Consider the following 14,893-nt stretch of genomic DNA (forward strand, 5'->3'; position numbering starts at 1 on the left):
AAAGGGATCGGTTTCTCTCCACTTCCTTCCTGTTCACTTCCAGTTCACTACCTTCGACGACGTCGTTTTACACTAAAAATCTTAACCGTCCATTTCCTCACTCCATCTTAATCGTTCAGTGGGTTTAATGTTTAATATCACCAGCTTCCGTTTCTCTTCCATGAGCAGTGCGGGAAAGTCGAAGTTATTGGGGGCAAAAGGTTTCGACGCAGAGTTCTAGGAAGGAATGGATGGTGAATATTAAAAATTGGTGAGTAAACAATTTTTACAAAATACCAACAGTTGATTTCAGTTTCTGCAACTCTTTCTTGAGCTCCATTACCTTGCATTTGACGCCATGGATCATGAAAGGAGCAGAGCATACTGGTGGGAAAATGAACCAATTTATATTATGTCTATTAATAAATTATTTCTGATTTCATTTATGTTTTTGTGAGGCAGCATGTATATATTCACGCACAATGTTCTATGGGTCATGAGGCAACATGTGTATGTGGTCTTTATATATTCATGCATATTGTTTATTTCAACAAGGATTTCATTCACTCCTTGCAAATGTATAAACATGTTGTTTATTTTATTCTAACTATTTGCAGGAAAATTCATTTGTTATTAAAATGTAATAAATAAAATAATTTTGTAGATGGAAGTGAAATAAAGTTTAGATAATACTTTAGGAAAAAAATCATTTCTGACCACCTCATGCATTATTAAATTTTGACAATAAAAGTGTGGTAAATAGCCAATTATTTTACAAATCAATTTATACTGGGTATATACGTTGCAATTTTGCAGGACCTTATACCATGACTACAAATTTGATTCCTAGACTTAATCTTGAATTTGATGATATAAAAGAATCATGGGAATTTTGGAATGCATATGGGAGAAGAACTGGCTTTGGTGTTCGAAAGCAGAAGTTTAACAAAACTAAAAATGATAAGTCAATATATTCTTCTTATCTATATGTTTGTAATAAAGAAGGGGTCAGAAAACCAAATAAACGAGATGTGCGAACTAGGAAGCCCAGAGATGAGACAAGAACAGGATGCGAAGCTAGAATGAAAGTTAAGCTGGTAGATGGAAAATACAAAATTATTGAAGTTGTTCTATATCATAATCATCCTCTTCAGCCCCCCAAAGCTGTTCATCTATTTGCATCACATCGAAGGATAACACCGGCTCAACAACATGAATTAGAAACTGCTGAAAAAGCTGGGATTAATCAAAAATTGGCATTCAATTTACAAAGCCAGTATGCAGGAGGTCAAGATAATTTGGGATATACAAGAGATGATGTTAAAAATTATCTTAACTCAAGAAGGCAACGAGCTATGAAATATGGTGATGCTGGATGTATATTTCGTTATTTTGAGCAACAATTGACAGAAAATCCATCCTTTTTCCATGCTTACCAAATGGACTCAGAGGAGCGAGTCACAAATGTGTTTTGGGCTGATGCACGCATGTTGATTGACTATGCTTGCTTTGGAGAAGTAATTTCACTTGATACAACTTATTGCACGAATAGTAATCACAGACCTCTTGCAATTTTCTTTGGCTTTAACCACTACAAAGCAGGGGTGATTTTTGGAGTGGCATTGTTATATGATGAGACCATCGAGACATTTAAATGGCTCTTCGAGACTTTTCTATGTGCACATAAGAATTTAAAGCCTTTAATAGTTTTCACTGACCAAGATGCTGCCATGGCATAAGCATTACAAGAAGTGATGCCAGATGTAAAGCATGCTTTGTGCACGTGGCATATTTCAAGAAATGCAATGAAGCATCTTCCAAATTCAATGGTTAGTGATTTCAACAAGTGCATGTATCATTGTTGGGATGAAATAGAATTTGAAGAAGCTTGGAAAATATTATTATCAAAAGAAAGTATGACAGAAAACTCATGGTTGATATCTATGTACCAGATAAAAGAGAAATGGGCAGCATGTTATATGAAGAACATAAAGACACTTGGTATGAGAAGCACACAAATTAGTGAAAGTGTTAATGCATTTGTTAAAAAATGTACCAATGTTTTATTGGATATCAATCGATTCTTGCATCAATTTGAACAAGTTTTAGAGGAGAAACGCTACAATGAATTGAAAAGTGATTTTGAGGCACGTGACAAGGTGCCAAGATTGATATTGCAGAGTTCATGCATGCTTCATCAACTTTCTGATGTCTATACTCGACCTATTTTTGACTTGTTCCAACACCAATATGATCAATGTGAAGCCACATGTATAAAAGAGAGAAAAGAAAGAAAGAAAAATGAAGATGAGGAGGACAGTGTCATCGTGTTTAATTATGTTATCACCATGTATGATAAGAAAAGGGAGTTTAATTTAACATTTGATCCTTCAACAGAGACGATCAGCTGTAGTTGCAAAAATTTTGAAAGAGTGGGCATATTATGTTGTCACGCATTGAGGGTATTGAATGAACGTGATGTCAAATTACTCCCTCAAAAATATATTGTAAAGAGGTGGACAAGAGAAGCACGATGTAGTGTAGTGTATGATATTAAGGGAAATCAGATTGAAGTTGATCCTAAAATGCAAAGATCAAATCGATATAGACAATTATGCCCCTTGCTTGTTAAATTAGCAAGTGATGCGTCAGAAAGTCCAGAGCCATTCTCTCTTGTCCATGAAGCTGTGTTGGAACTTAGTAAGAAAGTAACTGAGATACATATAAAATATCTTTCAGATGGCAACAATAGTAGCAAGGATCATGTGGAGAATCATGATGGTGATAATGATTGTAGAAAAGTTGTTGGGTTTAAAAAGAGATACGGTAAAAAGACAAGTAAACAGATAAAGAGCTGTGTTGAAACTCGTCCAAAGAAACGAAGAACCTCTAAGAAACCTCTTCAAGCTTCACATTTAGTGAAAACTTCGCAGGTATATTTATGGTCAATTTAATTCTTGATCAATTTAATTTCATATAGAGGCTTCTTATATTTTTATTGTTTCTTTTTGAATATGTTTTAGGGACAAGATAGTCAACTTCAAAAATCTAGCTCATCAACTCAAGTACAACATAATCATATGATGTTGGATAACTCTCAGCCAATTCAAATGACTTTCACAGATTTGTTGACGGTATGTCATATAATGTTGGACAACATAATCAAACTAGTTTCTTTATCTAAGACATGTTAATTGAGACATTCTTCTTATTTCTTGACTGTAGGCATCACTTGACTGCAACATGACTTCCTTTGAAGAACTAGATTTTAGCCAAACATATAATGATGGTAACCATAAAGAATAATGATAATTGAAGGGAAAAATTAGTCACTTTTATTGAAATTTGAATTTTTTACACAGCATTGTCTCATCTGAAGATAATTGACAATTTGAAGCCTCTTGTTACATATTGATTAACAATACAAATTTTGACTATGTTACAAATACAGGTTCAATGATTGACTTAGATCCTCCTGCATGAAGTCTCCATTTCAGCTCTTTTTATCTAGATCGTTTATACAGCATCTAGCTTCTTATGGGCTGCTCTTTTTTTTGGTCAAGCAAGCTCATCCTTTTATACTTCTGGGCTACTCTCTTTTTGGATCAAGAAAGCTCCTCCTTTCATATTTCCGGGCTGCCCTCTTTTTTGTTCAAGCAAGCTCGTTCTTCCAGCATTTTCATGTCTTCTTAACTCATGTAATTTGAGTAGGCTTTATTTTATGATGAAGATTGCTCATCATTTGTGTAATCTGTCATGAAACAATCATAGATGTTATTTGGTATGTAGCAATATTTCTCATAGCATTTTAAACCACTGAGAAGTATAGCATTTGAATAGCAAGATTGATGACCGATTATGATGTTCAGAAATAACAGTCCTCACAAAACGTTAGTTATACTGATCTATAAGCATCAAACATAAAGACAGTTTCATCAACTAAAATTGTGCAAGTATGCTGCTAAGACATGATATTGCAAATAAAAAATGGTGTGTGTCGCAGGTGCATATTGTTGAATGGCTATATCCACAAGACCCATTCCAAATCCAATATTCAATATGTGACCACCTCCTGAACAAATAGCTTTAGCATGAGCCTCCATCAATGGCTTCTCCTAAGCCATCATGACAGCCTTGCTATTAGAGTTCATCAGCTTATCTTCACTAAAACTTACCCTATCTTCCAAATAATCTTGATAAATATTGGCATTTTTACTTTCTCTCCTTATAATTGTGCCCAGGATCAACTTGGCTTGAATGCCTGATTAAATAGAACTTAGTAACTACATGAAAATGACAACAAATACTCAAGACATGATTCGTAGGAATGAAATTGGAAGGAGTCAAAGGATAAGGATTGAAACTTGGTAATCTATTTAGACATAATTAGACTACCTTAGCTAGGAAGGTTCCAAAAATATAAACTAAAATATCACCCAAGAAAACAATTTTAGCAAGCTAAAGCTTGATACCCTACCATCTTATGTTAATTAGTCAAAAAATAACAACCAGCCAAACTTGAAGCCTATATCCTTATTGCTTATATATTATTTTACAATGCCAGTGAAGTAATAACCTACCTCATAAGCCTGATCTCAAAGCATAATATATCTAACATGTTCGCACACAATTAGGCAAACATGTATCCCAGAATTCGCCTTGTTAATTCATCGGTTGTATACAAAGAAGATTCCAAAAGTTAAAAAACATTCTAAATAAAAGCATGACTCATGCTCAATTAGCAATAACATCATATGTATCAAGAGGTTTCAGCTATTTCCTATATCCGAAGACTGCAAACGGATTGCACAAACATTCCAAAATTGATTCCTTGTCAATGAAACCCAGCATAGAGTAAATTATTAAAAATAGAGTAAATTGGGAAAATTAAGGTAGATCGAACAACTGACAGAAGATGAATTAGAACGGAAGTTCCTCGTGACTGAAATAAGGCGCTTAGCTGACTAGAGAGTGAGCACTAGATCAGAGGACCAAGAAGATGCAGAGCCAGTGGACGAAGTAGAAGCATCCGAGTTTCCAGAATCAATGGCGGCCTTCTTTGAGTCCCTAATCTCCTCAAACAAATACATAAGTAAAGAGATCTGATGAACCAGATCAGTGTTGTCCTTCTTGAACATAGCATCGGCTTCAGAGGTAGTAGCAGAAGAGGATCCCCAACTCCACCGTAAATTCCAATAATGTCATGAACTATACCAATGAGCTCCGGAGTGCGATCTCCGGCGACGGCGCTGGCAACTCCAGCGGCCATTGTCACGTTATCCCTCTCTCCTCTCTCGCTTTCGTTGTGTTTGCGTCTGAAGGTAAGAACAGCTGAATAAACCGTCGTCAAGGAAGAGAAACAGAAGTTGATGAACCTACTGAATGACTGAGATGGAGTGAGGAAATGGACGGTTAAGATTGTTAGTGTGAAACAACATCGTCGAAGGTAGTGAATGGGAAGCGAACTAGAAGGAAGTGGAGAGAAACCGATCCCTTACTGAAGCGTCAGTGTATAGAACATACGGTACTCCAAGGGTTGGAAGAGTAAGCACCAGAGCTGTAGTCAACCTGGTCTTCAACTCTTGGAACACTGCTTCACATTTCTCCGTCCAAACAAATGGTTGATCCTTCTTGGTTAACTTAGTCAATGGCATTGCAATCTGAGAAAAGCCTTGAATGAATCTCCAATAGTAGCCAACTAATCCCACAAAACTTCGCACCTCGATTATTGATCTGGGAACCGCCCACTTTAGTACTGCATCTACCTTGTTAGAATCCACTACCACTCCCTAAGCAGATACAGCGTGACCTAAAAAATTTACTTCTTTCAACTAGAACTCACACTTTGATAGTTTAGCATACAACTGATGGTCCCTCAAAATTCGTAGTGCGATGTGGAGATGTTCTTGATGTTCTTCCTCGCTCTTAGAATAAATCAGTATATCATCAATGAACACTACCACAAATTTGTCCAAATAAGGTCGGAAGATCCGATTCATGTAGTCCATAAAGACGGTTGGAGCATTTGTTAGTCTAAAAGGCATCACCAAAAACTCATAGTGCCCATAACGAGTTCAAAAGGCCGTTTTTGGAATGTCCTCTGCCCATATCCTCAGCTGATGGTATCCTAACCTCAGATCAATCTTAGAGAAAACTGATGCTCTAACTAATTGGTCCAACAAGTCGTCGATTTTTAGGTAACAGGTACTTGTTCTTGATTATGACCTTGTTTAATTGTCGGTAGTCAATACACAGCCTCAAGCTACCATCTTTCTTCCTCACAAACAAAACCGGTGATCCCTATGGCAACACACTTGGTCTGATAAATCCCTTTTCCAATAAATCCGACCAATTCTAAAGGAGACATTCTATATGGAGCCTTTGAAATTGGGGTGGTTCCTAGAACCAATTCTATGGAGAACTCTACTTCCCGCTCTGGAGGTAGTCCCGCAACCTCGTCTGGAAACACCTCTGGGTACTCCCTTACCATATCTATTTGCTCAAATTCGCCTGCTTCACTCCTATTGATGGAGAAGAATACAACGAAGGCCTGACACCCCTTCTTCACCGCCTTATCCACTTGTGTAGCTAACAAAAGAACTGGGCCACCAAGCAACTCAGTACATAATGCACCTACCAGAATAGTCACTAAACTCTGTTTACAGTCGAGAATTGCACTATTAGCCATCAACCAATTCATGCCAATAATCACATCAATACCTTTCAAAGGTAGACAAAACAAATCTATTATAGAATCTCGATTCGCAAAACGAAGTGCAAGCCTTAGACACGCCCTTCCAGTTATGACAGTGACCCCTGCAGGAGTAAATACTCTCAAATTGTAAGGTAGCTCAACCACAGGAAAACTCAACTTCTAAACACAATCCACAGAAATAAAGGCATGCGTAGCACCCGAGTCAAATAAAGCAGAAATAACATGTCCTTGAAGTAAGATGTTACCTCGAATCAAGTTTGGAGATGCATAAGCCTCTTCATTTGTCATGGCATAAACACATCCCAGAATAGTGGAACGGCTAGTTTGAGGTGTTGGTTGGCTCTCTGGACAGTTTCTAGCAATATGACCCCATCTGTGGCACCGGAAGCACTCCCAACACTGCCCCGCATGCCTACCTCCACACGTAAGGCACGATCCAGTAACACTTGGGGTGGTCACTAATGAATCTTGGTAGGAGCTCTGTCCCCTCTAGCTTGACTGTTCGAATTCTGATGCCTTTGCATAAAGCCCCTTTGAGCATTCAACCTCTAATTCTACCATTGATTTCTGTTCCTCCCTGAGCTACCTGAGCTCCCAGAACAGTATTGATTTCTTTTTCCCACTCCTCTGGTAGGTCTAGAGTAACGTGCTACTCTAGCTTGGTTCTCAGCCCTCCTTGCCTCTGTCACCTCTTTTGTCCTTCTAACTACAACTTGCAACTTTACACACATCTCTTCAAAGGTATTAACCTCCAACAAGGCCAATTGCTGCTTCAACTCTGGCCTTGCGTAGTTCATCAACTATTGAGCTAACCAGAAAGAATGATCTTCTTCTTGTCTCAGCACATACTTGGCCAAATCAATAAACCTTGTAATAAACTGATCCTCATGCAAGTCGCCCTGCTTCAAGGAGTAAAACAGGAACTGCTTTTCCATCTGTAACTCTTTTGGGAAGAAGTGATCGTAGAACATCTATTTGAAGGTATCCCAATCTAGTTGAGATATATCTACGGGCCTTGCACTAATCCACCAATGTCTCACTTGTTCCACAAGGTAAGTGACCGCTACTTGCACCATCAATGGGGGAAGCCAAGGGACGACAGTAAAGATTGTCTCTATCTGCTCAATCCATTTCTCTACATTTGACGGTTTCAAACTTCCCTTAAACTGTGGAGGATCATGACGATGCACCTCTCTCCATACCTTGGTGATGTCATTCAGTAGCGGAGGGTAGATCACTCCCCCTGAAATATCTCCTCCCTGACTTACCTCCTGATACTCCTCCCTATGAGGTATGTCTCCAACTCGGTCACCACCTTTAAGCCCCCTTTCACCTTCTCCTCATGTCTCTATAGTCATCTCGTTCCCTCAATCCTCCTGATTGACTAACTCTTGCTGCTTTATCGTGAAGTCATCTTCAAACTTTCATAATCTCTCGTCTACCACTAATGTTATCATCTCCCTCATTTGCCTCAAAAAGGCCTCATTTTCTTGAGGCAGCCCGTTACTGGCTGGGTTTGTCTGACGTGTCTGTACTATCCTTCCTCTCCCCAACTAAGGATGGAAACCCTCATTAGTAAAGAAAAGAAAGGAAACACAAAACAAACAGGAAGGTATGCATGAAGTATGTATATTGCCACTAGGAAAAGAAACAAATTACAAGGAAAAAAAATGGCTCTTATTACCAATTTGTAAAAACTCCTTCCCTCAACACATAAAGAGCTTAACATATAACCCATTACTATGGTAGAAAAAGAAAACTTGTGAATTATTTTCAAAACTGACAATTAAACTGTGGGTAGAAACCCAAACAAGTTGCATGCAACCAAAGATCTTTCATACAATCAATCACCAAGTTCATTCAATTGGGCTTCCAGGCGCAGGCTCAGGTAAACAGAGAATCACACAAAAGCCCATCCAACTGTCCACATGGACATAAATTCAGAATTTTATACAAAAATAAGAATGGCCTCCGACCAATAAAAATAAGGAGATGACACTTTCACCAGTTTACAATAAGGCCATGCAATCAAAATATTTCAAAAAGACCCTAAATGTGGCAATATACACTGGTCATACATATACCACAGGCTAAAGGCATTACAGCTTAACCAAGCTCAAGCCTCCGCGTCCCTTCCCGAAGACGTATGCCTAAAACTTTCACCTGAAAACATTATAACCAGGGGTGAGACAAAAGTCCCAGTAACCAACATTCCAATACAGAGTAGAGATGAATAGGTGCTGGTGAGGTGTCAAGTGGCGGCAGTTACATATAAAACTATAAGTGATAGCCACAAAGAACCATGCAAGTGTAATGATGCAACCCATCAACATATCCCTCATTTTGGGGGATTTCAAAGAGGCGAACCCGACCTATCTCTCACTGTGGGGGACATAGGGAGCCACAAGGGCCTATCCCTCACTATGGGGGACGTAAAGAGCCAACCATCATGCATTAATGGAGGCCTTACCACGTGGTAGTAATAATGCAATCTCTCACCAATCCCAACACATACATCATGCTCAACATCTTTACTGAAGAATAAATATACCATTCCATAAGTAATTTCAATCAGTGGCATATCTTTTAAATAATTCCCAATGCATTCAGTATTGTACAACAACCCCACAAGACAACTCTCCTTTTTTTATATACAAAAATACATTTAGAACACCAATTACTCGACGCACAAAACATAAATTCGCTCATAATACCATAACAACATGTACAAAGGATTGGAAAGTGGTTACCTCTCGCCTGAGCAAGGAATAACAAAAACACCACGATGCCCGTGCACCAACAAATACTCACAATAGGTCTACACAAGCACATAAAACACACAACCACCACATATTAACTTTCAAACTAATAAAATGGTCAACACAACACTTCGGGACTCAAAATTCTTAACCTCAACCAAAACTCTACCCAACTCACAAGGGCCAAAATCATCACGATAACACTCCAAAACCACAAGAGACCATTAATACTCTAGCTTCCTTTCCAAAACCTCAATTGAATTCAGAAACTCAAATCCCACTCTAGAAATTCATCACCCAAACATCCAATTAGAACAAAATCAAGTCCTACTAACATTCTAAACTGATTAAACATCCAATTAACCTTCCTTAACATAACCCAATTCACAAAACTCAATTTCAACCACTATATTATCATCCTCAATCATAAACCTCCATTTCACAAACCCGAAATTCCCAAAACTTTCAAATCTCCAAATTCAAGAAAACCACATTGATTAACTACTTAAAATAGCCCATAACAATCATTTAACTCAAAACAATCGGTCAAAAACCTCAATTCCGCCAAAAAATAGAAAACTCTAGGGTTTTACCATAAATCCTCAAAAATTCCAAGAAAGAAAGTAGATTAGAGGTTAGATTTACTTACTTGAGGTATTGGACCCTTAGAAACACCTTCTCCAAGCCAAAACACCGAAACCCTATTAGAGCCTTTCTCTCTTCCTTCAGATTTTCTAATTTACACATATCAAACCCTTTCTTCGGATTTAAAGACGCGACATTTTCGTCGCAATGAACCTAGTAATTAGTCGTGACTAACTAATCCCGAGATGAATTTTCTAACTGAGACCCACGTTCATCATGGCCAAAGGCCCATTTCGTCGTGGTGATAACTTTTTCCTGAGAGCAACTCTTGCTCAACTTACACCTTTCGTCGCGACTCCCTCTTAGCTTAGTCATGACGAAAACCTATTCCTGAAAGGAAGCTCTCCCAAAACTCTGCTTCGCCATGATGAAGTTTCACTTCGCTGAGGCAAACAAATCCTGAGAGGGATTTGTTCACTTGTTCCTCCAACTCACTTTGATCCCAAACTAGGCACCAAGATTCAAGTTTAAACACCAATTATCCTTAAAAAAAAAGGGTTAAAGGGCTAATAAAGCTCAGGACGTTACAAAATGCGTACTCTAAGGGGTTAAAGGAAGGATGTTTCATTGGGTTCTTTCAAATAAAATAATATTACTTCCAAATTACCCTTAAAGTATCAAAGAACATTTTTAATTTCATTCCAACATCTTCATGTTGATAAAAAAACTATACCATGCTAATTAGCAAATAATATATCAAGTTTTATGTAGCTAGATAGATATATAAGTACTTTAGTGACACTAAGATATGGTACTTTTGGATCAAGTGTTTATTTATCACTTTCTGGAGGTCTAAATCAATCTTTGGTCCATATCTAAAGATCTTACAACTATTGAAACATATAATGGATGTAACTTATCTACATAATGGATGTTACTTATTCATATTTATTCTTCCTAAAGCTTTTATTTCAACCCCCGTAATTCATGGTAAATAAACATTTTCAAAATGATAATTACTTTAAAAGGGCTAACCATGATAGGAAGGACAAACCTAATCAAATAGAAATATACCATAGTCAATAATAATCCAAATCTGTAACAAAGTAGTAGCTACTGTTCTAGAATAGTAAGGATAGTTAATCAAATAAGAAAGGATCAACATTTGACTTTTCATGTATATATCAAATCCATCAACAATACTCTGGAATCTCAAATACAATTAAGACCAATTGTAAATGGGCTAGGGCATTTGAAGTCCACCAAAACAACTACCACTGCTGCCCATTATCAATTGCAATCAAAATAACAATCACATATGTCCAAAAAGGGCTCCGCCCAATAGTACAAGTCTAGAATGCAGCGGAAAGGCTATGATTATGTTAACTATAACAAAAAGGCCCTAAAGTTTGGCAATATACATCAGTCAAAACATGTATACCAAAGCAAAGGCTATACAGAGTGGACAGGAAAACTCAAGCCTCGGACACCTTCCCCTTAGGACCAAGACCTGAACCCTCGCCTGAAAAAATGTTAAATAACCACGGGGTGTGTCAAATTGACCCAGTAACCACAATTCCAATTCAACAAGTATACAGGGAGTGATTACAAGATAGTTAAACAGGCGAAGTACAATTTCAAATAACATATAAGTTAAACATCTTTACAGAAAACAATATATAATAATTCAAAAAGTAACCTGCATGCCCAGAACTTCATCATCCATCCTTATAACCTCCTTGTAACCTCTGACAAAACCCATGGGCTATTCACACATAACAGGATTCGTCTCTTTTACAAGACTGCACCAAGCTCTCCAATAATGAGATGTAACTCGGCCAAAAGTTACAGAGATCATATCAGACCATGGGTTCCCTTTCCTTAGAATATGGAAAGGTGTCATGTCCCTTGGGCTGACCCTTAACCCGGCCAAAAGAAGGGTGATACCGAGAGTCCTAAGAATGTTAATGCCAACCACTGAGCACCAAGTGGCAGCTATACCACATGGTATAAATAATCAAACCTCCCACAATTTCATTTCATCACCACCCAATACAGCACAACTCAACCATCCAATTCCACATAATCCAATACTCATAACGTATTCTCAGATTCAATAGTCAAATTTGTTCAACATCAACAAAATATTCATAAAATAATTTATGCCCACTTAACTAATAAATTTATCAAAACATACATTTTGATAGATATGTATATCACTTTTTATACATAAACCACTATAACATATAATGATAACATTTATAATATCAACACATGCTTATAATCACATCAACAAGCATACAAGGTAAATTAGAAAGTGGTTACCTCAAGTTCTTGACACAAGAACTAAAAGTCGAAGGATTCAAACCCAAGAGCCCAAACCAAGCTCACTCTACAATAATAAATTGATAAACATATATTAATATAAAAAGGCTAATTAATATAGCATTAGAATATTTTATTAACTAAATCCCCATAATTGGCTTACCTTAAAAAAATTATCTATAGGAAAAATAATAATTCATCTATTCTTCCAAGTGACAATTTCTAGTGCTTCCCAACTCTATTTCTCTCATTCACATTATTAATAAGAATAATCCCTTCAAATCATCTAAAAACCTTCAAAAAGCGCTTACTTTAACTCTTAGAAAAATAACCATATGTCAACTATGCCTTCAATCATTATTAAAATCCCATTCCCTTCTTCCATTAATCATTTCCCATTCATTAGAATTAATAACTTATAATATTTTCCTCAATTTACTCCAAACACCCAACTTCCACTAATTAAAGTCTCTCCAAGAATCATTAACATTATTATTTCAACAACAATCCTCAAAATTTAAGCATTGGATCCTCAATATAACCTCAAATGAACTCAACTAAGAGATAAATTTCGAAATCAATATCATCATTAACACAAATCACAATTTCCCAACCAAACCCTAACTTATATTGTCTCAAATCAACCATCCAACTAAAATCTAAGTCATAAGACTCTTATTCTAACCACATAAGCTCCATTAATATCCTAATAGTAAATTAGAAACCTTAAAAACTAAAAATCTAACAAGCCCTAATAAACTTTATTTTCTGCCATAAACTTATAAAAATAAAAATAAAAAGCTAAATAAAAATAATAGGATGAAAATAACTTACCTAAATATTTTATATGTACCCAAGTAGAGTCCTTCCTTTCTCACCCACTCAATCTTCCTCTCACACTCACTCACTGTCGCGGCGGTGGCGAGGACACAGACCAAGGGAGAAGGAACGAAATAGCAACAGGGGAGGGAAAGGTTTGAAAGTGGGGTACACACGAGCCCCACGAATAAAACAACATTGCCACTATGTTTTATATATATATATATATATATATATATATAAACTAAAGGTGAGAGGGTCACGAGACTCCCTTCCCTCTCCGGTAATAGTGGGTGGCCACGTGCCACCCACTTAATTTATTTTATAATATATATTACTTATTTAATTATTTTAATTATTTTTAAATTATTAATATTAACAATTTTTTTTTCAACATAACTTGATTTATTTTCTCTTTCTCTTGAAATTATATAGTTTGTCATTTAAGTCATTAAGAATAAATTTTATTCTATATGACTCCTTACTCAAATAGTAACATACTTCTAATTACTATTAATTAATCACAACCATAACTCAAAATAATTAAAAAAAAGTCTGGAATGTTACACATTACATGAGAAAACATTAGATTGTGATATTTGTTGACTTTTCAATGAATGTCCACATGAATTCTCAATTATTTTTCGCATAATAATTGTCTCGGGATGGCCTAACCGGTCATGCCAAACATTAAATTTGTTATCATTTATAAACTGCTGGTTTATAATGATGTGTACTTCAATTGTACTAATAATTGTGTAGTACAAGCCAGAAGAAAATGCAGGCAATCTTTCTAGTGTGCATTTTTTACCTGAGGTTGACTTTGTAATGGCAAGATATTCTTGATTTTCCTTAATTGTTGTTTTGATATGGTATCCATTCTTATGGATATCCTTAAAACTCAAGAAATTTCTTTTAGACTTAGTTGAGTAAAATGCATTATCAATGTATAATGTTATTCCTCCATGTAACAATATATTGGCTCTTCCGAAGCCTTCAATCAGTTTTGCACTTCCAGATATAGTCTAAATGTTGGCTTCTTACATTACAAAAGAAGAGAAATACTTCTTATTTCTAAGTATTGTATGAGTTGTTGCACTATCAACAAGGCATAAATCTTCATGATTGATGTTAATAGGAGCCATTCTTCGTTACAAGGAACATAGTCAAGAGAGGGGGGAAACAAAATTAATAAAAAGAAAATACTCATAATTTTATTAATTTGGAAAGATAACAACATTGAAAATAGAAACTTTATAAAAGAAGATGAAAAAGAAAAAAAATCATAGAAATTTAACTTCACTAAAGTAATTTATTGTTGAACATTCTCATCACCAATCAGGTGATCAATCTTTCCATTAGGATTAGCAAAGAAATCAGCAATATCCAAATGAGTGACATTTATGTTCCCATAATTAGAATCGCCTTCTTCATCAACAAAATTGGTTTCTACCCTTGGCATTTTGTTGTTGCCTTTACTTTTATTTTTAAGTAATTCTTGATAAAGGTTAACCAAATGTTTCGATGTATGACAGGTACGTGACCAATGACCATTCCCACCACAACGATAACACAATCTTCAGAGTGGTTATTACTTCCACTAGTCTTTCTTTTGCGATTCTCATCATTCTTTGTCCTCTTTGAGTAGGAATTTGAACCACCTCGATTATAACCATGACCATGTCGATGGTCAATGCAACGGCCTCGTGCA

The 14,893-nt window shown here is 36.4% G+C and overlaps 1 protein-coding gene across 1 annotated transcript; it reads left to right on the top strand.

Annotated features, from left to right (window-relative positions):
* The first annotated feature begins 806 nt into the window (after positions 1–806).
* On the top strand, positions 807–1,718 carry LOC114747391 (protein FAR1-RELATED SEQUENCE 5-like). The gene has a single exon (XM_028935716.1). The coding sequence runs from the start codon at positions 807–809 to the stop codon at positions 1,716–1,718; it is 912 nt and encodes a 303-aa protein (XP_028791549.1).
* Positions 1,719–14,893: the final 13,175 nt, after the last annotated feature.

The sequence above is a fragment of the Neltuma alba genome, unplaced genomic scaffold (assembly GCF_004799145.2).
Source record: "Neltuma alba isolate B1F8T4 unplaced genomic scaffold, ASM479914v2 tig00000874_pilon, whole genome shotgun sequence".
NCBI classification, from domain to species: domain Eukaryota; kingdom Viridiplantae; phylum Streptophyta; class Magnoliopsida; order Fabales; family Fabaceae; genus Neltuma; species Neltuma alba.

Excerpts from the sequence above, each read along its gene's own strand:
- LOC114747391 (XM_028935716.1), top strand. The coding sequence starts at position 807 with ATGACTACAAATTTGATTCCTAGACTTAATCTTGAATTTGATGATATA.